This window comes from Lagenorhynchus albirostris, chromosome 6, assembly GCF_949774975.1.
Source record: "Lagenorhynchus albirostris chromosome 6, mLagAlb1.1, whole genome shotgun sequence".
Classification (NCBI taxonomy): Eukaryota; Metazoa; Chordata; class Mammalia; order Artiodactyla; family Delphinidae; genus Lagenorhynchus; species Lagenorhynchus albirostris.
The window spans coordinates 44,385,628-44,411,199 of NC_083100.1; the positions used below are offsets into that span (position 1 = coordinate 44,385,628).

Consider the following 25,572-nt stretch of genomic DNA (forward strand, 5'->3'; position numbering starts at 1 on the left):
GCCAAAAAAAAAAAAAAAAAAAAAAAAATTAAAAAAGACCCCTCCCTCCCCCCTTAAAAAAATAAATATAAAATCTTTTATGCTTACTTTACTCTTTTTAAATGTTTATTTTATATTCATGTTTTGGAATATGGTATGCATAATTATTTTTTCCTACGGTTATAAAGAAATTAGTGACTTTACCTATGGGAGGGGGGCTTATAGGAGCTAGGCATATGAGAGACAAAGATGAGATTAATTTTTTCACTCTACCTTTTCATACTTTTTGGATTTTGAATCATGTAAAGAAGGTATGGTTCAGTCAAAAAAACTAAGCAAAAATTTGAAAACATAAGTTAACCTCTGCATAATTTTCAAAGGGAGATTATAGATACTCTTTGTAGTCTTTAAAGCAAGAAAGATTATTTCCAATTGCTAATCAAATCTTATCTACATCAGAAATGTTTTCTTTACCATAATTCCAAAAGATACATGTACCACAATGTTCACTGCAGCACTATTTACAATAAACAGGACATGCAAGCAACCTAAATGTCCAACGACAGATGAATGGATAAAGATGTGGTACATATATATAATGGAATATTACTCAGCCATAAAAAGGAACGAAATTGAGTTATTTGTAATAAGGTGGATGGATCTAGAGTCTGTCATACAGAGTAAAGTAAGTCAGAACGAGAAAGACAAATACTGTATGCTAATGCACATATAAGGAATCTAAAAAAACAGTACTGATGAACCTAGTGGCAGGGCAGGAATAAAGATGCAGACGTAGAGAACGGACTTGAGAACACAGGGGTGAAGGGGAAGCTAGGATGAAGTGAGAGTGGCATTGACATATATACACTGCCAAATGTAAAATGGATGGCTAGTGGGAAGCAGCCGCATAGCACAGGGAGATCAGCTCGATGCTGTGTGACGACCTAGAGGGGTGGAATAGGGAGGGTCGGAGGGAAGCTCAAGAGGGAGGGGATATATGTATACATATAGCTGATTCACTTTTCTGTATAGTAGAAACTAACACAACACTGTAAAGTAATTATATTCCAATAAAGATATATTTAAAAAAATGCTTTTCTTGCCTATATCCTTTTCTACATGCTCTGTGCAACTGCTTGGACTACTGAACCAGCTTCTTCTGTTACACAACTACTACACATAATTTGGTTCATTCTCCAACTGCCATGAGAATTATCATATCCTGTGAGTCTCCTACTAAATGTCCTTATTATGTTCCCGTTAACCACTTGGCAAGAAGTCCATATTCCCATGTAAAGTCCATAAGATCCCTTAGAATCTAGACCCAAGCAACCTTTCCAGCCTCATCTATTTGCCTATACTGGCTTTCTCTGACCTCTCATGACTCCTTGATCTGGCACGTGCTTTGAATGCTTTTGCCCACTAAGTCTTTCTCAAGAACCAGTTCTAAAGCCATCTCCTCTGAAAATTCCTTTTGAATTCAACCAGTTTAATGACTGCTTCCAGATTACTTATATTCTTAATACTGTTTATAGAAATCTTTCAGATCAGTCTTTCTGATCAGCTCTTTAATCGTGGATCTCTGAGGCAATCACTACATCCTCCCATATTTAACTTTACAGAAAAGGTTATTTGCAAATCAAGCTGCTACTGCTTTATACAATATTTGATTTCAGCTTTTCTTCTTTATTCGAACTGAATATATCACCTTTCTATTACATTTTGTTTTTCAAGAGACTTTTCTTCTCCAAATTGACTCTTACTTCTCCCTAACACATTTTTTTTGTGGTACGCAGGCCTCTCACTGTTGCAGCCTCTCCCGTTGCGGAGCACAGGCTCCAGACGCGCAGGCTCAGCGGCCATGGCTCACAGGCCCAGCCACTCCACGGCATGTGGGATCTTCCCGGACCGAGGCACAAACCCACATCCCCTGCATTAGCAGGCGGACTCTCAACCACTGCGCCACCAGGGAAGCCCTCCCTAACACATTTTAAAGGAAGCTACCCCAACCACCTCTTCTATAATGCAACTCCATCCTCTACATGGTTCTCTAGTTGTTCTTTTTTTCAGATCAAGACCAATAATGGATAGAAAATCTAGACATAAAATCAATAAGGAAACAAAGGACTTGAACAACAGTATAGGCCAAATAGACCTAATAGACATATATAGAACATTCCACCCAACAGGAGCAGAATACACATTCTTCCCAAGCTCACTTGGCTCTTTCTCCAGGATAAATCATATGTTAGGTCACGATACAAGTATTAACAAATTTAAAAAGATTGAAACATACCAAGTATTTTTTCTGACCACAATGCAATGAAGCTAAAAATCAATAGCAAAAGGAAAACTGGAAAATTCACAATATGTGGAAATTAAACAACATACTCTTGACCAACCACTAGGTCAAAGAAGAAATAAAAAAGGAAATTATAAAATGCCTTGAGATAAAGGAAAATGAAAATACAACATACCAAAACTTATGGGTGCAGCAAAAGCAATACTAAGAGGGAAGTTCACAGAAAAATCACCTACATTAAAAAAGAAAGATGTCAAACAACCTAACTATATACCTCAAAGACCTAGAAAAAGGGCAACAAACTAAGCCCAAAGTTAGCAGAAGGAAAAAAATAAAGATTAGAGTAAAAAATAAACAAAATAGAGAAAAAAACCAGAAAAAGAAATCAACAAAAATAAGAGTTGGTTTTTTGAAATGGGACAAAACAAACCGTTATTAGCTAGACTAACAAAAATAGATCCAAATAAATAATATTAGAAGTGAAGAGATATTACAACTAATGCCACAGAAATAAAAATAATCATGACAGACAACATGAACAATTACATGTCAATAAACTGGATAACCTACAAGAAGGGTTCAATTCCTAAAAACATACAACCTACGAAGATTAAGTTATGAAAGAAAAGTCTGAAGAAACTTATATCTAGTATGAAGTTTGAATCAGGAATCAAAATCCTTCCAACAAAAAAAATCCTAAGACCAGATGGCTTCACTGGTGAGTTCTACCAAACATTTAAAGGAGAATTAACACCAATCCTTCTCAAACTCTTCCTAAAAACTGAGAAAGAAGAAACACTTCCAACTCATTTTATGAAGCCAGCATTTTCCTGATACCAAAGCCAGAGAAGAATACTATGAGAAAATCAAACTACAGGCCAATATCCCTGATGAATACAGATGCAAATATTCTCAACAAAAGACTAGAAATCAAACCAACAGCATATTAAAAAGATCATACACTATGGTCAAATGGGATTTATCTCTAGGATGTAAGGATGGTTCAACATATCCATTTAAATTAATGTGATACACCACATTAACAAAATAAAGGATAAAAATCACATAATCGTCTCAACAGATGCAGAAAAAATATATGACAAAACTGAACAACCTTTCACAATTAAAAACTTTCAGCAGGGGCTTCCCTGGTGGCGCAGTGGTTGAGAGTCTGCCTGCCGATGCAGGGGACACGGGTTCGTGCCCTGGTCCGGGAAGATCCCACATGCCGCGGAGCAGCTGGGCCCATGAGCCATGTCCACTGAGCCTGCGCATCCGGAGCCTGTGCTCCGCAACGGGAGAGGCCACAACAGTGAGAGGTCCGCGTACCGCAAAAAAAAAAAAAAAACAAAACTTTCAGCAAACTAGGAATAGAAGGAAGGTAACTCAACATAATAAAAGCCATCTAGAAAAAGCCCATCATATTCAACAGTGAAAAACTGAAAGCTTTTCCTCTAAGATCAGTAACAAGGTAAGAATGCCCATACTTGCCACTTCTATTCATTATAGTTCTGAAAGTCCTAGCCAAGCAATTATGCAAGAAAAAGAAATAAAAGGGATCTAAATGAGAAAGGAAGAAGTGAAATTGTCCCTGTTTGCAGATAAGATCCTATTTCTAGAAAACCCTAAAGACTCCATAAAAAACCCGTTAGAACTAATAAATTCAATGAAGTTGCAGGATACAAAATTAATACAAAGATCAGTTGTATGTCTATATACTAACAATGAACTACCTGAAAAGGAAATTAGAAAAACAATCTTATTTACAATAGCACCAAAAAGAATAAAATACTTAGAAATAAATCTAAGGAGGTGAAAGACTTGTATGATGACACTGATGAAAAAAATTAAAGATGACACAAGTGGAAAGGCATCCTGTGTTCATGGGTTGGAAGACTTAACATTGTTAAAATTTCTATACTACTCAAGTGATCTACAGATTCAGTGCAATCCCTATTAAAAAAAAACAAAAAACCCAATGGCATTCTTTACGGAAATAGAAAAACACAATTCTAAAACTCATATGGAACTATAATAGAGCATGAAGAGCCAAATAAATCCTGATAAAGAACAAAGTTAGAGGCATGACCGTTCCTGAGGTTGAAATATATTACAATATATTGTAGTATTTGATTACTACAATAATCAAAACAATATGGCACTGGCATACAGACAGACATAAATACCAACAGGAAAGAATAGAGAGCCTAGAAAAAGATCCATGCATATATGGTCAACTGATGTTCGATAAGGGTGCCAAAACTACACAATGAGGAAAGGATAGTCTCTTCAATAAATAGTGTTGGGAAAACTGGATATCAACATGCAAAAGAATGAAGTTGGACCCTTATCTTACACCACACACAAAAATCAATTCAAAATAGATTAAAGACTTAAATATAACACCTGAAACTGTAAAACTAGAAGACAATATACAAGAAAAGCTTTATGACACTCGTCTTGGCAATGATTTCTTGGATAATACACCAAAAGGACAAGCAACAAAAACAAAAATAGGCAAGTGGGACTACATCAAAATAAAAAGCTTCTGCACAGCAAAGGAAGCAATCAATGAAGTGAAAAGGCAACCTATGAAATGGGAGAAAATATTTACAAACCATAATCTGACAATTAATTTCCAGAACATATAAGACACTCCTACAACTCAAAAACCGAAAAACTAATAACCCAACAAAAAATGGGCTAAAGACCTGAATAGACATTTCTCCAAAGAAGAAATACAAATGGTCAACAGGTATATAAAAAAATGCTCAGTATAAAATGAAAATCAAAAAGCACAATGAGATATCACCTCACACCTGTCAGGATGGCTACTGAAAAGACAAGTGTTGGTAACTATGTGGAGAAACTGGAACCGTTGTATACTATTTGTGGGGATACAAAATGGTGTAGCTGCTGCAGAAAACAGCATGGAGATACCCCAAAATATTAAAAATAGAACTATCAAATGATCCAGCAATCCTACATCTGAGTATTTTCCAAAATAATTGAAAGCAAACTCTCAAAGAGATACTAGCACTCCCATGCAGCGCTATCTACAATGGCCAAGATGTGGAAACAACCTAAATGTCCACTGACGGATGAATGGATAAAGAAAATGTACTATATACATACAATGAAATATTATTCAGGCTTAAAAAAGAAGGAAATTCTACAACATGTGACAACATGGATGATCATAAGGACCATTATGCCAAGTGAAATAAACTAGTCATAGAAAGACAAATACTGCATAATTCCACTTATATGAAGCATCTAAAATAGACAAATTCATAGAATCAAAGAGTCAAAATGGTGGTTAACAGGGACTGGGGGGACAGGGAAATAGGAAGTTACTAATAAATAGGCATAAAGTTTCAGCTAGGGTTAGTAAGTTCTAGAGATCTGCTGTACACCATACCGCTAGTCAACAATACTATATAGTACACTTAAACTATTTGTTAAGTGTGCAGATCTCATGTGAAGTGTTCTTAACACAATAATATTTAGAAAAGAAAAAAGACGACCAAACCTACAGATTTTGAGTTGCCAACACTCCTACAATCAGCTGGCTCTCTGGTCCTTAACTGATGGCAATTCTCTTCCCATACACCCTATTCAGGCAAATATGCCAACAATTACCTTATGGTTCTTTTTTTTTTATTTCTAATTTTGTCCTTTTATTAAAAAAACAAGCAACAAGTTTTAAGGCTAACAAATAATATACAGCCTGGAGTTGATTAGCTTTTCTTTCTTAATTGATTAGTTAACAAAAACTTTCTACTGATGAGGTAACAATAACTTCACTTTAAAAGTTTGGTTTGATTCTATTAGGTTCTTTCTGGAGTGAAATCAAAATTATGCCAGAGTAATTCATGAAGGTACTACATATAAGAGGAGAAAGACAGATGCACCCATCCAAGAATAAAAAAGGCATGTATACAGTATTATCATTTGCCTAGGCATTTAGTTAACTAAATCAGGTATCCTCACATCTTTTCTGTTCTTCATTTTCTATGTGCAGTCAATCAGTCTCATTGATTCTTCCTTATAATAGCAATCACACTGTTTTCTATGCCCAATCTGCTTATCCTATTCAGACCCATAGTGCCTGAACGTTTGTTACAGCTTCGTAACTAATGTCACCATTTATAGCCTCCTATAATTTCTCCCAGCACACTACTACCAAACTAACTGTCTGAGGTAACACCCTGATCAAGTCACTTCCCTACTCCCAATTTTCTATTTAAAAAGAAAAAATCAGCCTAGCATTAAAGACCCTTTATAATCTAGCCTCAAATTGTCTTTCAGGATTTATCTTCCTGTATTCCTTTATATAAAATACTTACTCACCTAAATTGACTTATTCACTGCCTCTAAATGCGCTCTGTACTTTCCTACCTACATCTTTTATATTCATACTATTCCTCTACCTAGAATGATCTTGGTCCATTTATCTATATTAGCAAATTACACTGTAATAGAATTAGCCTATGACCCACCCACTTGTGGAGTTCTAGGTGAAATCACTTTTACAGGTTGTTCCTACTTCACTGCCAAGTGAAGTAACACCCACCTGCCAAGTGGCTAAAGTCAGCCGTCCCTCTTCTGTGACTTCCTAGGAGCCCTCCAGAAAAAAAGGGAAATGTCTTGAGTATAAAAGCTGATACTTGCTGTTTTCCCACCTCTCTTTTCCAGTTGCTATTTCTGATTCTAGTGACATCATTTACCACTGTATCTTTGGTGCTTTAATACCTATGTTCACAATCCCATATGGGCTAGTGCCACCAATGTGATAAGAGTACTCCTGTCCTCCATGCTCTCAATCCTTGATCACACTCATTATTTTAACACATATTTTTTGAGTACCTACGTGAAGTACTACCATCGACTAGGGACACATCGGTGAAAAAATAGTCAAAAATGCTTCCACTCATGGAAATTATATTCCAGAGGAGGAGAGAGAGACAATAAATTAAAATAAGTACAACAGGGCTTTCCTGGTGGCACAGTGGTTGAGAGTCCACCTGCCGATGCAGGGGACACGGGTTCGTGCCCCGGTCCGGGAAGATCCCACATGCCGCGGAGCAGCTGGGCCCGTGAGCCATGGCCGCTGAGCCTGTGCGTCTGGAGCCTGTGCTCCGCAACGGGAGAGGCCACAATAGTGAGAGGCCCGACTACCGGAAAAAAAAAAAAAAAAAAAAAAAACCCATAAGTACAACATACAGTGTATTCGATTTTGAGAAGTTTTAAGAAGCAGCAGCAGGAAAACATGTGTGGGGCGGGAGAAATGGTTATAATTTTAGGGTGGCTAAAGAAAGCTTCATTGAGAAGTTTTAAGAACTAAAAGATGAGGATTGAGCCAGATATACAGAAGAATGTTCTAAGCAAAGAACTACAAATACAAACGTTCTGAGTTGGAAGTATGACTAGTACGTTCAAGGAAAAAACAAGGAGGGCAGGTAGCTGAAGCCAAGAGAAGATAAAAATGAGATCAGACATAATAGTGGATCAGATCATCTATAACAGGGGTCAGCAAACTATAGCCCAAGGACTGAATCCAACCCACTGCCTGCTTTTTAAAGTAAAGTTTTAATACCTACGGCTGCTTTCATGCTACAACAGCAGAGCTGAACAGTTTTAAGAGAGCCTGTATGAGTTAGAAAACCCAAAATATTTACACTATGGCTCTTTACAAAAAAAGGTTTACTAACCTTTATGTAGAACTCACAGGCCATTTATAAAGACTTTGAGATGGAAACTCACTGAAGAGGAGTTGCATGACCTGAATTACGTTTTTACAGGTCACTCTAGCTGTTGGGCTGGGAATAGACTAAAGAGAGAAAGGTAGGAAGTAGGGAGATCCAATTAGAGTACTATTACAAAAATCCAGGTGAGAGATGATGGTGGCTTGGACGACAGTGGTAGTCAGACATGATGAAAAGAAGTTAGATTTTAGATATATTTTGAAGGTAGACCAACAGAATTTACTCTTTTATCAGATTAAAGTGTGAGAGAATCAGTAGTCAAGGATATCCCTAAGGCTTCTGGTTTGCCAAAAGGAGAAACAGAATTCTCACATGCTGATGCAGAAGGATGTGGAAAGAACAATTCTGAGAGACAAGGTAGGGAGCTTACTTTTGGTCATGTTAAATGTGAGGAGCTTATTACTAAACATCCAAAGAGAGATTTGGGGGGCTTCCCTGGTGGCGCAGTGGTTGAGAGTCCGCCTGCCGATGCAGGGGACACGGGTTCGTGCCCCTGTCTGGGAGGATCCCACATGCCGCGGAGCGGCTGGGCCTGTGGGCCATGGTTGATGAGCCTGCGCGTCCGGAGCCTGTGCTCCGCAACGGGAGAGGCCATAGCAGTGAGACGCCCGCGTACTGCAAAAACAAATAAACAACAACAACAAAAAAGAGAGATTTGGGGTGGTAGTTAGATCTATGAGTTTGGAGTTCAGAAGAGAGCTATAGAATGGAGATAAAAATTGAGGAGTCATCAGTGTATAAATGATATCTAAAGGCATAAGACTGAATAAGCACATCAAGAAAAGAATATATATGAGAATAAATTACACACACACACACACACACACACACACACACACACATATATATGAGGATAAATTCCAGAATTGAGCCACAGGACACTAAATGTTTACAAGTTAGGATATGAGGTGGAACTAGAAGACTGATAACAAATGGTAGAAAGATAGGAAAAAAACCAAGTATGTGTGTTGACCTAGAAGACAGGTGAAAAAGTGTTTCAAGGATGCGGAGATCAACTGTAGCAAATGTTAAGTAAGATAAGATCTGAGAAGTGACCACTGGATTTAGAAATCTGAAAGTCAATGGTGACCTTGGTCACCACCAAGAGTTGTGGACTGGCAGAAAGAGAAAGTCTGACTAGAGTGGGTTCAAGAGAGAATGGGGGGAAAGTAATTGGAGACAATGAATACAGACAAGTATTTCAAGAAGTTTTGCCCAAGTGAAGGAATTGGCCTTGCCTAGAAACATGACACATACATCTATAGCAACAGAAGGGAAGGCTGAATGTATGGGCACAATTGCAGACAGGTGGGTAGTTTGTAAAAGTTCTCTCTTGATTGCCTCAATTTTCTCAGTGAAATAGGACGTAAGATCAGGTTATGTTCTAGTTCCCTGTGCTACTCTTGTGAAGATAGGAAAGAAGGACTTGACTGTCTGAGAAGAGAACACATGAAATAGCCCTTTGGGACTTCCACTCAATGTGTGGATCATGGGCCAGCAGCAACTGCACCACCTGGAGACTTGTTGGAAATGTAGAATCTCAGGCCCTCCCTGGCCTTCTAAATCAGGATCTGCACTTTTAACAAGATCCCCAGGTGATTTGTATGCACATTAAAGTTTGTTTAAAGCACTGATATAGGAGACCAGGAGAGAAAATGGGCAAGAGAAACACAGTATGACTACCAGGCAGTACAAAGATTAGTGATCATGAATTTAAAGTGGTACTAGTAATTTTGATTTGCATTTCCCTAATAATTGGCAATGTTGAGCATTTTTTCATGTGCTTTTTTGGCCATCTGTATGTTTTCTTTGGAGAAATATCTATTTAGATCTTCTGCCCATTTTTTAATTGGGTGCTTTGGTTTTTTTTTATATTGAGCTGTATGAGCTCTCTATATATTTTGGAGATTAATCCCTTGTTGGTCACATCATTTTTAGATATTTTCTCCCATTCTGTAGGTTGTCTTTTTGTTTTGTTTATGGTTTCCTTTGCTGTGCAAAAGCTTTTAATTATGTCCCATTTGTGGTATATATATACAATGGAATATTACTCGGCCATAAAAAAGAATAAAATAATGGCATTTGCAGCAACATGGATGGACCTAGAGATTATTGTATCATTAAGTGAAGTAAGCCAGAAAGAGAAAGATAAATATCATGCAATATCACTTATATATGGAATCCAAAAAAAAAAAAAGATACAAATGACTTTATACAGGTCATTTGTACAGAACAGAAATAGAGAACAGAAATAGATCCCACAGACATAGAAAACAAACTTTTGGTTACCAAAGGAGAAAGAGGGGGGAAGAGGAATAAATTAGGAGTTTGGGATTAACATATATACCCTACTATATATAAAAGAGATAACCAACAGGGACCTACTGTATACCACAGGGAACTATACTCAATATTTTGGGGGTTTAATTTATTTTATTGAAGTATAGTTGATTTACAATGCTTTGTTAATTTCTGCTGTACAACAAAGTGATTCAGTTATATATATATATATATATATATATATATATATATATATATATACACACACACACATATTCTTTTCCATTATGGTTTACTACAGGATACTGAACATAGTTCCCTGTGCTATACAGTAAGACCTTGCTGCTTATCCATTCTATACATAATAATTTGCATCTGCTAATCCCAGACTTCCAATCTCTCCCTCCCCCACCCCCTCTCCCTAGGCAACTACAAGTTTGTTCCCTGTATCTGTGAGTTTGTTTCTGTTTCGTAGATCAGTTCATTTGTGTCATATTTTAGATTCTACATGTAAGTTATATTATGCAGTATTTGCCTTACTCTTTCTGACTTACTTCACTTAGTATGATAATCTCTAAGGCATTATTTCATTCTTTTTTATGGTTGTATACTCAAAATTTTGTAATGCTAAGTGAGCATTAAGAGGAATACAGATATAAGCAAGATGCGGCCCCCCCCTTCCACAAGAGGCTGTTGGGACGGGGAGAGAGAATGCAAATCATTTCCAACAAAGCAAAAGTGACATAATAGGAATACTTTTTTAACAGTGTGAGCAAACATCAAAATTAGAAATCAACTAAACTAGAATTTGACTTATATATGGCTCTCATCTTTTCTATATAATATTTCACAGAAGTTAGGTGAAAAGTAAAAGAAGTTAATATAAGAAGAAAAATGAGAACCATTAAAAAAATTTATCATTAATTTGCAAATAAAAACAAATAAACAAACAACCAATCATGATTGATAATGAGCCCCAAGCTAACCTTAAAATATATCAGAAGGAACATCCACCTTCACTAATTAAAAAAGAAATAAAAACAAACCACCCAAACTTTCAAGGTTAGAACTGGAAGAATATATTCTTCAGAAGGAAGGGGCATTTGAACCATAGTCCTGGACTGGAATTTCTCTTTGATTATACTGCCTCCACAACACTGGCTGGGATGGGCGGGGGGAGGGGGTCCAGTTATGGGCAAAGGACTTTTCCTTGATTCCTCACAGCACAGGTGAAACAAAACTGGGACATTCAAAAATACATGAGTAAGGGCTTCCCTGGTGGCGCAGTGGTTGAGAGTCCACCTGCCGATGCAGGGGACATGGGTTCGTGCCCCGGTCCGGGAAGATCCCACATGCCGCAGAGCGGCTGGGCCCGTGAGCCATAGCCGCTGAGCCTGCGCATCTGGATCCTGTGCTCCGCAACGGGAGAGGCCACAACAGTGAGAGGCCCGCGTACCGCAAAAAAAAAAAAAAAAAAAAAAAAACATGAGTAAAAGGCTAAAAGATGCAAAGTAGAATAAAATGAACAAAGGGAATAACATGAATGTAGGGCATACAGATTATAAACTACCACTTATTTATCTTTAGTTTATAATCTAATAAATGTGTCCCTTCCTTCTCATTCTTGGTCATCATTCTTCCAGACTTCAAAAATAAATAAATTCATCCCAATAAGCCTTAACATTCATGTCACATGTAAGTGGGATAGGTAGAAAGCCATTCCTTAAATTACTTCTCTCTCTCTTTTGTAAGAGACAGATCAGACCTTCTTATGTCAATAATATCCAATTCAGCTTTTTTTTTTTTTTTTGCGGTACGCGGACCTCTCACTGTTGTGGCCTCTCCCGTTGCGGAGCACAGGCTCTGGACGCGCAGGCTCAGCGGCCATGGCTCACGGGCCCAGCTGCTCCGCGGCATGTGGGATCTTCCCGGACCAGGGCACAAACCCGTGTCCCCTGAATCAGCAGGTGGACTCTCAACCACTGCACCACCAGGGAAGCCCTCCAATTCAGCTTTTGCAATAACAGTAGGACTCTAATTATCAAGACAGGATTAAATTCAAAACAATTTTTAAAAATACAAATGATATTTTAAGCAAAGGAAAATCACGAAAATCCACAAGTATGAAATTATCCCTTATCTGAAATCACATATTTACCATTATGTTCTAAACTAGTGGTCTATAAAATTACTCATAAACTTATGAAAGAGCTAATACTACTAAGTGGGTTTCAGATATCACCACATTGAGAAAAACTTCTAATTCTGGGAAATAGCTACTTTATAAATGAAAATATATGTAGCAGGACCTCACAGGGATTCAGTTGCAAAACAAAAGTTGAAGACTGTAGTGCTCATCTAAGAAATGGCTCTAGCATTTCTCCAAACAAAATCTACTTTAAATAAAGTCACTGAATCTACTTGTAAATTATTTCTCTTTGGCTGTCTCATTATTCAATATGCTTTCAAGGAACATGGTGATGAAAGAAGAAAAATACCTCTTTCTAACATAACCATACTGGCAAGAACATCAACATTATCAGTATTCAAAGAATGTCCTGGCAGGTTAAACCTTCATAAAAAGAAGGAACACTATCTAATCCAAGATGTCAAAATAGCAATAGTACTTCTCATATTATGTGCAATATGATTGTTTGTTTCTAATGTAGAAAAAAATTTCAAAAAAAGAAGAGACAACAATATTGCCATCTTTAAATTTTAAGCTAAGGCAAAAAAAATTCTTCAGAAAAGCACATAAAGAATGACAAACATAAGCATGTTTGTAAGAGCAGAGCAGGACTCAATGTTCAAAGAGATTTATGATAATGTATCAATGCTATTTTAGGACATTTAACAATATAACATTTGAGGCACAACAGCACTATTAATAAATAGAAGAGTGAAAAAATAATTTATACTAAAAGAAAAAAGCTTGAAAATATAATTGAGTCCATGATTTCCTTGTGTAATAATAGCTAATACTTAATTTTACTATAAAACTTTTGATAATCTTACATTACTTGCATGGTATAACACTCTCCAGGATTTGAACTGCATCTGAAATTACTGAAGACCACCGAGAGACCTGCGTTTGCTCAGTATAAGTTCAGATACGGTGTCTTCCAAAAATTATAAAATACAGTGTATTAAAAAATACTACTTTCCAGTTTCAAAAGAAAATGCCTACACTGATGATCTTACACAGGTTGGGATAATAATATAAACTTATTCAAAGCTTAGAAGATATATATTTGACTTTAAATATGCATCTCCATTACACAGGGCAATAATATTCTTATGTTTTCTCTTAAAACTTTTCTCTTTGGTTGTAGTCACTTTTCTTTTATAAAAATGTAGCTCTTGTCTTCATGTTTTACCTTTTTCCATTTGTTTTCCCTTCGTGATCACTGTTTCTTCTGCCCTTAATATTTTCTTAACTTGGGTAATTCAACTTTTAATGACTAAATGTCCTTTGGATCAAGAGGTCATAGGGTTATTTATATTAACAGGATGAGTCTCTATCTATCAACATCCTGAGGAATCCTAGCATGATAGAGCTGGAAGGGATCTCAAGGTATCATTTGGTTGAGCTCTATGCCAGCAGGAACAGGTGGCTGACTATTCTTAATGTTTTTCTTTATTTTTTTAAGATGACCAAAGATTTTGATCATAAATATTCCACCATAACTTGGTTTAATATGGAATCTTCTTAATAACAAGTAAAAAGACATGGAGTGGATAGAAAACTGGATGAAAAAGGGTTCTGACCTCAGTAGTATTACTTACTGTAAAATAGAAAACAATTCCTTAGATCATTCTGAGCTTCAAGTTCCCCATACAAATAGAGATAAGGCTGTCTAACCCACAAGGTTATGGTAAGTGCTCTGAAACCTGGAAAAGAACTACACAAATGTAATGTAGTATTAAAATGGGAAGACAATAGTAGAGTGTGAAGAACCTATACTCTGTAGGCAGGTAAAGTTTTGAAACCCGTCTCAACAATTTACCAGCTATGCAACACTGAACAGAGTATCAAACCTCTGAGTTCAGAGGACAACTGCAAATTGATATAATGTCTACCTCACCTGGCTGTTGCTGTGGATATAGGAGTTTTACACACCTAGCATAGGCCCTGGCATTGTGTACACTCTTAATAAATGTTAACTCTCTACTCCCCATCAGGTTTCCAAACTTCTGCTGTGTGGTTCTATTCACCTTACATTAAATATTTTGAAGTGCATGTGTGGAATTTTATGAAAAACATAACAATCAGAAGATATGTAAACCTTTCTTTCCCCTAAGATTCATCAAGCAACAGGAGGAATTCCTTATCAGTCCTGCTTTGAAAAATGGAAAGAAATGAGGTAGAGTTTCCTTTAAAAACTTAACAAAAAACTCTTCCAAAGAAGAAACAGTTTAGAATAGAAGGTGGAAAATGTTACTAAATTGTGAATTCTTTAAAGGAAAAGAACAAGTCTTACTCATCGTCATATTTAGGAAGCAAACATTTCTTGGATGGAAAAGTCTTTTGGTAGAATCACCTATCTTAGAAATTAAGAAATAAAAGGTTCAATCAGATTTCACATAGGTACAAGGTAACAAAGTAAAGATGCTCTTTAAACAATAAAGAAAAAGCTAAACAAATGTGGACAAATTTTGAAAGAAGACTCTTTACATATCTAACTGATTTAGATAAAATATGTTGTCCCTTTATTATATCATATACCAAAAATGTCCTGTAGAAACTACAATAATGCTTACCTTGTTATGTACAAAAACAATCCTTACATCAGGTTTAAGTATACCATAGTTTATGAGGAGATCTTGGACCTTTTTTATTTCCTCTTTACATTTTTTAGCAGTTGAGTAAAATTGCTTTCTTACAGGTAGATTCTTAAACAATCGTAAAGCAGTTACAGTTGTACCTGTTGGCAGATAAGAGGAAAGCATATTTAGATGCGGAAGGAACTTCACAGATCTTCAAATCCATATACAATCAGTAATTAATCCCTTTTATCACTGAAGGCCAGTCCTCTTCAAACTCTGGGAACACAAAGAAGGCTCAACCTTGCAAGCTATTCTGATCCCTTGCTAGGCTCTCCTATTTGTAACAGGTCTGACCTGCTAAGTATGATCTCTTCTATGTGATCTAAACAAGAATAATCTTATTTCTACCACTGCAGAGAAACATGGGCTTACTAGAATGTACAGTATCTTTAAGAAATCTGCTGATATTCAAACTACCTGGTGATGATGCTTATTCTGCACTTTGAAATACATAGGTGGTATAAGGCTAACAGCATATGTGATAACCTTAATTATTAAATTAAAAATTCTTATCTGATGCTCAACATCGCTAATTATCAGAGAAACGTAAATCAAAGCTACAATGAGGTTATCACCTCATACTGGTCAGAATGGCCATCATTAAAAAGTCTACAAATAATAAATACTGGAGAGGGTATGGAGAAAAAAGAACCCTCTTACACTGTTGGTGGGAATGTAAATTGGTACAGCCACTATGGAAAACAGTATGGAGGTTCCTTAAAAAAAAGTTACCATATGATCCGGCAATCCCACTCCTGGACATATAGCTGGAGAAGATTCTAATTCAGAAAGAAACATGCACCCCAATGTTCACAGCAGCACTACTGACAATAGCCAAGACATGGAAGCACTCTAAATGTCCACTGACACATGAATGGATAAAGATGTGGTATATGTATACAGCAGACTATTACTCAGCCATAAAATAGAAATAATGCCATTTGCAGCAACACGGACAGACCTAGAGATTATCACACTAAGTGAAAAAAGTCAGACAGAGAAAGTCAAATACCGTATGATATCACTTATATGTGGAATTTAACATATGATATAAATGAACTTATCTACAAAACAGAAACAGACTCATAGACATAGAAAACAAATTTATGGTTACCAAAGGAGAAAGGGCAGGAGGGAGGGATAAACTAGGAGTTTGGAATTAGCAGATACAAACTACTATATATAAAACACGTAAACAACAAGGTCCTACTGTATAGCACAGGGAACTATATTCAATATCTTATAATAACCTATAATGGAAAAAATATGAAAAATAATATATATATGTAAAACTGAATCACTTTGTTGTACACCAGACACTAAGACAACATTGTAAATCAACTATACTTCAAACAAAAAAAAATTCTTACCTGAAATAATATCTAATTGCCTGGTTTAATTTACCTCATCTCCTAAACAACAACAAATACGCAAAACACAGGATAATCTAACAAAAGGATTTTTTTAACTTTGAACTTATTTAACTAAAAAGTTGAGGGGTGGGATCAAGATAGCAGAGAAAGAGGATACAGATCTCACTTCTTCCCCTCTCTAACATATCATAAATACAACTACTTGTAGAGCAATTCTTACTGAAAACAAACTGGAGACTGGCATTAAGACTCTTATACAACCAAATGTGTAAGAAAGATGCACATGAAATTAAGCAGGAGGGGAAGAGAAGCAAGTCTGTGTAATCCCCCTCCTCTTCTTGGAGGGGGCACAGATGCGGAGGGAGTACACAGGCTCAGAGATCCTCCCTGAGGAGTGAGCGGTTTGAACCACTTACTGGGCACCCCATCCATGGGGTCCAACACCAGGAAGATGAGTCGCTTCAGGTGGTTTGAAAACCAGCAGGATTGACAGTGGGGCTATAAGAAACCTAGACTCCACGCATGAAGAGCACGCACATGCTTGCTTACTCCTGAAATAAGGTAGAGGAAGCAGATTAAAACTGCCCAGGTCTCTGGCCTGTTTCCCACTACGACCCCAGCACATACCTCAGACAAGCTGAGCATCCACTCTGGCCTGGGCTCATTCTGTGGCACAGCTCCACACTACGACAAGGGCTGCCACAGCCAAAGGGAGTGCACAGTTGTAGGGGATGGGGCTGGCTTGGACCTGGGGCAGCATCCAAATGGGGTAGGGGCAATCATTGCTGGCACTTGCAAAGGAAGTGGATTGGGAATAGTCCAGAACTCTGGTGCCGGGACAGCCACGGTGCATGCCTAGTCCACACTGAGCATTGGCCCTGGTCCCTCTTGCTCTGCAGCATAGCTCCACATTAGGGCAAGGGCTGTCCTGGCTGAAAAGAATGCACAATTGTAGAGGGTGAAGCCGGCTCAGGCTCGATGCAGCATCTGAGCAGGGTTGAAGTCAGCCACTGTTGGTGCTCCTGGAGAGAGTAGATCAAGAGTAGTATGGAATTCTAACTGATGCCAGGACCACCACAGCCTGCACCCCGACCCATGAGAAGCACCCACACCAGCCTCTCTTGCTCCAGCTCCCCTTAAGGGCAAGTGTGCCAATGCTGGGAGGGGAGAGCACACACTTAGAGAGAAGAGAGCCAGCTCAGACCTGACCCTCAGACCTTCTATTCCAGCAACATGGGACCTGATCCCATCCCCAATAGGGTGGTATTGGCCACTGAGCAGAGGAGAAGCCCCAGCTCACACGTGACTCTGGTTCTAGCCCATCTATCTCTAGCCCTACTCCCCAACCAAGGTGAAAGCTGCCACTACTCCATAGGGGAAGATGTAACTCATGCTCATATAAAATCCAGCTCTCCCACCAAAGGCACCTGGCACACACAGACAGTATAGGGATGCTCCCAGACAAGGATGCCACTACAAGACCAAGATAAGTAATTGTTTCACCAAATTCCATAGAGACAGAAAAAGTTAAGCAAAATAAGAAGACAGAGGAATTTGTTTCAAATGAAAGAACAAGAGAAAACCCATGAAAAAAACAACTAATGGCACAGGTAAATAATTTACTAGATAGAGTTCAAAGCATTAGTAATAAGAATGCTAACTGAACTAGGGAAAAGAACAGATGAACAAAGTGAGAACTTTAACAAGGAACTAAAAAGAAAAAAAAAGAACCAGTCAGAACTGAATACAATAACTGAAACAAAAAACATAGTGGAAAGAATTAACAGTAGACTTGGTGATACAGGAAGAACACATAAGTGATCTGGAATATGAATAATGGAAATCACCCAATCAGGACAATGAAAAGAAAAACAAATTTTAAAAAATGAGAAGAGTTTAAGGGACCTCTGGGACAACATCAAGCATACTAACATTTGCTTTGTAGGGGTCCAAGGAGAAGACAGAGAGAAAAGGGGTCGAAAATATACTTGATGAAATTATGGCTGAAACCTTCCCAAACCTGAAGAAGGAAAGAGATATCCAAATACAGGAAGCATAGAGGGTCCCAAACAAAATGAACCTAAACAGACCCACATCAAGACATATCATAATTAAAATAGAAAGATTAAAGATAAAGGGAGAATTCTAAAGGCAACAACCACCCCCCCACAAAGAGTCATATATAAGGGAACCCTCATAAGGCCATCATTTGATTCTTCTGCAGAATCTTTGCAAGCCATCAGGGAGTGGCATGATATATATAAAGTGCTGAAAGGAAAAAACCTACAACCTAGGGTATACTACCCAGCAAGATTACCATTTAGAATTGAAGGAGAGATAAAGAACTTCTCAGACAAGCAAAAACTAAGAGTTCATCAATAATAAAATGACTTTAAAAGATACGTTAAAAGGTCTTCTCTAAGAAAAAGAAAAGGCTACAACAAGAAGTAATAATCTGTTGGAAAGTAAAATCCCACTATTAAAAACAAATATAGGGGGCTTCCCTGGTGGTGCAGTGGTTAGGATTCCGCCTGCCGACGCAGGGGACGCGGGTTCGTGCCCCGGTCTGGGAAGATCCCATATGCCGCGGAGCGGCTGAGCCCGTGAGCCATGGCCGCTGAGCCTGCGCGTCTGGATGACTGTGCTCTGCAACTGGAGAGGCCACAACAGTGAAAGGCCCGCATACCGCAAAAAAAAAAAAAAAAAAAAACAAATATAGGGAACTCCCTGGCAGTCCAGTGGTTAGGACTCGAAGCTTTCACTGCTGAGGACCCCGGTTCAACTCCTGGTCGGGCCTGGGTTCAACCCCTGGTCGGAGAACTCAGATCCTACAAGCTGCATAGCACAGCCAAAAAAAAAAGCAAAAACCAATATATAGTAAAGGCTGTCCATCAACCACTTAAATATGCATGCTACTATGAAGATTTAAAAGACAAAAAACTGTAAAATTAACTATAACTACAATACAGGTTAATGGATAAAAATGAAGATGTAAAATATGACATCAAAAACACAAAATGTGGCAGAAGCGAGGAAAAAAATGTAGATCTTTTATAATGTGTTTGAACTTAAAGGACTACCAGTTTAAACAAGCAGATACAGTTATAGGTCAACATATATGAACCCCACGGTAACCATAAATCAAAAACTACAATAGAGGGAGTACCCTGGTGGCTTAGTAGTTAGGATTCCAGGCTTTCACTGCCATGACCCAGGTTCAATCCTTGACCAGGGAACAGATCCTGCAAGCGGCATGCGCAGCCAAAAAAAAAAAAAAATACGATTCACAAAAACTAGAGAAAGGAAGACAAGCATACCACTAAAGAAAATCATCAAATCATAAGGAAAGAACCTAAAAGAAGACGACTGAGAAAATATACAGAAACAACCAGACGATAAGTAACAAAATCGCAGTAAGTACGTACCTATCAATAATTACTTTAAATGTCAATGAACTAAATGCTCCAAGCAAGAGACACAGGATAGGGTCTTCCCTGGTAGTGCAGTGGTTAAGAATCTGCCTGCCAATGCAGGGGACACGGGTTCGAGCCCTGGTCCAGGAAGATCCCACATGCCGTGGAGCAACTAAGCCCATGTGCCACAACTGCTGAGCCCGCGTGCTGCAACTACTGAAGCCCATGTGCCTAGAGCCCATGCTCCGCAACGAGAGGCCACCACAATGAGAAGCCCACGCACCGCAACAAACAGTAGTTCCCGCTCACCGCAACTAGAGAAAGCCCGCGCGTAGCGATGAAGACCCAACGCAGCCAAAAATAAATCAATAAATTTATTAAAAAAAAAAAAAGACATGGGGTAGCTGGGAATTCCCTGGTAGCCTGGTGGTTAGGATTCTGGGCTTTCACTGCTGAGGGCCCAGGTTTGATCCCCTGGTAGGGGAACAAGCTGTGGGGCATGGCCAAAAAAAAAAAAAGAGAAAGAAAAGCCATAGGATGGCTGATTGGATTAAAAAACAAGACCTGACTATATGCTGCTTACAAGAGACTCACTTTAGAGCTAAAGACATACATAAAATGAAAGTGAGAGGATGGAAAAGGATATTTCATGCAAATAATAACAAGAAAGCTGGGGCAAATAATACTGATATCGAAAAAAAACACTGTAAGACAAAATCTGTAACAAAAGACAAAGAAGAGAATTATACAATAATAAAGGATCAATACAAAATGAGAGTTTAATACTCATTAATATATATGCACCTAACAGAGGAACACCTAAATATATAAAGCAAATATTAACATATATAAAGGGAGAAATTGACAATGATATAATAATAGTAGGGGACTTTAACACCCCACTTACACCAATGGACAGATCATCGAGAAAAAAAAAAAATCAATAAGGAAATAGTAGTTTTAAATAACACATTAGACCAGCTGGACTTAATAGATACCTACAGGACATTCCATCCAAAACAGCAGAATACACATTCTTTTCAAGTGCACACAGAATGTTCTCCATGCTAGAGATCACAGGCTAGACCACAAAACAATTCTCAAAAATTTAAGAGAACAGGGCTTCCCTGGTGGGGAAGTGGTTGAGAGTCCGCCTGCCGATGCAGGGGGCGCGGGTTCATGCCCTGGTCTGGGAGGATCCCACATGCTGTGGAGTGGCTGGGCCCGTGAGCCATGGCCGCTGGGCCTGCGCATCCGGAGCCTGTGCTCCGCAATGGGAGAGGCCACAACAGTGAGAGGCCCGCGTACAGCAATAAAAAATAAAAATAAATAAAAATAAATTGAAAAAAATTTGAGAACAGAAATTACACCAAGCATTTTTTCTGACCACAACAGTATGAAACTAGAAATCAATTACAGAAAGAAAAGTGGGAAAAACACAAACACGTGGAGACTAAACCACATGCTACTAAAAATCTGATGGGTCAATGAAGAAACTAAAAAGGAAATTAGAAAATACCTTGAGACAAATGAAAAAAAAAACACACCTTTACAAAATCTATCACATGCAGCAAAAGCAGTTCTCAGAGAGAAGTTTATAGCAATCCAGGCCTACCTCAAGAAATAAGAAAATTCTCAAATAAACAACCTAAACTACCATCTAAAGGAATTAGGAAAAAAAGAACAAGCACAGCCCAAATCAGCATAAGGAATGAAATAATAATGATCAGAGAGGAAATAAAGAGTCCAAGAAAACAATAAAAAAGATCAACGAAATCAAGAGCTGTTTTTTTAAAAATATAAACAAAATGGATAAGCCTTTAACCAGGTTCATCAAGAAAAAGAGAATCCAAATAAACAAAACAAGAAAATGAAAGAAGAGAAATAACAACCAATATCACAAAGATACGAAAAAATCTTAAGAAAATACTATAAACTGTCATATGCCCACAAATTGGACAACCTACAAGAAATGGATAAATTTCTAGAAATATAATGTTCCAAGACTGAAGCAGGAAAAAATAGACAATCTGAACAAACTGATCACTAGCAGTGAAACTGATTTTATAATAAAAAACTCCCAGTAAACAAAAGCCCAGGACCAGAGAAGCTCACATGGGAATTCTACCAAACATATAAAGCAGAAATAATACCTATCCTCTCAAACTATTCCAAAAAATTGAAGAGGAAGAAACGCTCCCAAATTCATCCTATAAGGCCTCCATTAACCAGATACCAAAACCAAAGACACTACAAAAATAAAATTACAGGCCAATCTCTCTGATGAGCATAGATGCAAAAATCCTCAACAAAAGATTAGCAAACCAAATTCAACAATATATAGAAAAGGATCATACACCATGATGAAGTGGGATTTATTCCAGGGATGCAAGGATGGTCTGACATCTGTAAATCAATCAATCTGATACACTATATTAACAAAAAGGATAAAAATCACATGATCATCTCAATAGACACAGAAAAAGCATCTGATAAAATTGAACCATTCATGATAAAAACTCTCATCAAAGTTGGTATAGAGGGAATGTATCTTAACATAATAAAGACCGTTGATGACAAACGCAGTTAATATCATGCTCAACAGAACAACACAAGGATGCCCACTCTTGCCATTTCCATTTAACATAGTATTGGAAGTGCTAACCACAGCAATCAGACAAGAAAAAGAAGTAAAAATAATCCAAATTGGAAAGGAAGAAGTAAAACTCACTTTTTGCAGATGACTTGATATTACACATTGAAAACCCTAAAGTCTCCCCCCAAATAACTACTAGTACTAATAAATGAATTTAGTAAAGTTGAAGGATACAAGATTAATATACAGAAACCTGATGGTAATAATGAAATAACTAATAACTAATAATTAACTATCAGAGAAAGAAAAGAAGAAAACAATGTTATTTAAAATTGCATCAAAAATACCTAGGAATGAACTTAACCAAGGAGGTGGAAGATCTATATTCTGAAAACTATAAAACACTGATGAAGGAAATTAAAGATGATACAAAGATATGGAAAGATATCCCGTGTTCATGGATTGGAAGAATTAATATTGTTACAATGTACATCCTACCCAAAGCAATCTACACATTTAATGCAATCCCCATCAAAATACCCCTTGACATTTTCACAGAATTACAACAAATAATTCTAAAATTTATATGGAACCACTAAAGATCCTGAAGAGCCAAAGCAATCTTGAGAAAAAAGAACAAAGCTGGAGGTATCAGACTGACTTCAGACTACACTACAAAGCTTCAGTAATCAAAATAGTATGGTACTGGCACAAAAATAGACACATAGATCAGTGAAACAGAATAGAGATCCCAGAAATAAACTCAGGCACTTATGGTCAATTAATGACAAAGAAGGCAAGAATATACAATGGAGAAAAAATGGTCTCTTCAATAAGTGGTACTGGGAAAACTGTACAGCTACATGTAAAATGAAATTAGAACATTTTCTCACACCACTTACAAAAATAACCTCAAAATGGATTAAGTATCTAAATATAAGACTAGAACATCTAGAAGAAATCACAGGCATAACATTCAGACATAAATCAGAGCAATATTTTTTTGAACGTGTCTCCTAAGGCAAAGGAAACAAAAGCAAAAATAAACAAATGGGGCCTAAATAAACTGAAAAGCTTTTGCATGGCAAAGGCAACAGTTATCAAAACAAAAAGACAACCTACTGAATGGGAGAAAATATTTGCAAATAATATGACCAATAAGGAGTTAACATAAAAAATATATAAACAACTCAAACAACTCAATATCAAAAAACAACACACCTGATTAAAAAGTGGGCAGAAGACCTGAATAGACATTTTTCCAAAGAAGATATACAGATGGCTAGCAAGCATGTGAAAAGATGCTCAACAGTGCTTGATCATTAGAGAAATGCAAATCAAACCACAATGAGTTATCAACTCACACATGTCAGAATGGCTATCATATGACTGCAAATAAACTGGCAAGGATGTGGGGAAAAGCAAACCCTAACACACTGTTGGTAGAAATGTAAATTGGTGCAGCCACTATGGAAAACAGAATAGAGGTTCCTCAAAAAACTAAAAATAGAACCACCATATGATCCCACAATTCCACTCCTGGGTATGTATCTGAAGAAAACAGAAACATTAATTCTTAAAGATACATGCACCCCAACGTTCACAGTAGCATTATTTACAATTGCCAAGATATGGAAACAACCTAAGTTGCCAAGATATGGAAACAACCTAAGTGTCCAACCACAGATGAATGGATGAAAAAGATGTGGTGCATATATAGAATGGAACGCTACTCAGCCATGAAAAAAATAATGAAATTCTACCATTTGCAACAACATGTATGGACCTAGAGGGTACTATGCTTAGTGAAATAAATCAGAGAAAGACAAATACTGTATGATTTCACTTATATGTTCAATCTAAAAACAACAACAAACGAATGAAAATAATAAAACAGATTCACAGATGTAGAGAACAAAATACTGGTTACTAGTGGAGTGAGAGAAGGGGGAGGGGCAAGATAGGAGTAGAGGACTAAGAGGTACAAACTGCTTTGTATAAAAGAAACTACAAGAATATATTGTACAGCACAAGGAATATAACCAGTATATTATAATAACTTTAAATGGAACATAATCTATAAAAATACTGGATCACTACATTGTACACCTGAAACTAATATTGTAAATCAACTATATTTCAATAAAAAAAGAAAAAGAAAAAACATTGAATAAAGGTATAAAAAGTATATTGCTTAAATATCAGGTTAATAATTAGCTTTTGTTGGGGAAAAAAACATGAAATTAGTACTGGATGCTTTCTCAAGGCCATAAACCGTTAAGTCTGTGTTTTTTCAAACACTGAGCAACTTTTAAAACTACCAGTCACCAGCTAATCCCGACTTATTAAATCAATCTCTTCACATGATTCTAATGAATGTACCGCAGGGTTGAGATACAAAGCACTGAAAAGTCAAAAAAACAATTTAGTGTATGGTTTCTCAAACATTTACTGTGGGGGCTGACTGGTGCATTTCAAGATGTGTAGCTGCATCCCTGGGCCTCTACCTACTAGATGCAATCGGCACCCAATCCAGTTGTGACAATCAAAAATGTCTCCAGAAAATGTCAAATGCCTCCTGGTGGGGGTAGGAAATTGCCCTTGGTTGAGAATCACTGATTCAGTATACAGCAACTAGCATTAAAAACAAACAAACAAGAAAAACTAAAATACAAATAGACTGAATGAGAACAAAAATAGAATGCATCACACATAGTAAGTGTATATATTGCATTAAGAATTTTTGTTTTGATTAGATTTGTATAAACTGGGTTGCTATGTAAAATGTATTTCTTACTGTGAATTGGAATCAAAAAACCTAAAAGTTGCTGCAAAGGTCAACTTTTGACCTACTGCTCATAAGAAATGGCAAAAACACAAAGAAATGACAATCAAGAGGGAAATATAAGACTTAGAAGCCTAGCATAAAATCAGGAGTTCCAGGAAGAGAAAAAGAAACAAATGCAGATGTAATTAAATAAGTAATAGAAGAAAATCTTCTTGAGTTAAAGGCTTGAGTGCAGGTTTCAAGAGC

The 25,572-nt window shown here is 37.2% G+C and overlaps 1 protein-coding gene across 7 annotated transcripts in view; it reads right to left on the reverse strand.

The window, feature by feature from the left end:
* Nucleotides 1-25,572, reverse strand: part of PMS1 (PMS1 homolog 1, mismatch repair system component) — a 97,892-nt gene that overhangs the window by 46,456 nt on the left and 25,864 nt on the right. For 6 of the 7 annotated variants that reach the window (XR_009541120.1, XM_060152458.1, XM_060152456.1 and 3 more), the window contains one exon: nucleotides 15,091-15,254. Coding sequence is in view for 5 of the 7 variants with exons in the window: in XM_060152458.1 (XP_060008441.1) it covers nucleotides 15,091-15,254 (164 nt within the window). In the remaining 2 variants the exon portion in view is untranslated. Of the gene's footprint in view, nucleotides 1-14,810; nucleotides 14,875-15,090; nucleotides 15,255-25,572 lie in introns of all 7 variants that reach the window. The other variant, XR_009541121.1, reaches the window with a different exon arrangement.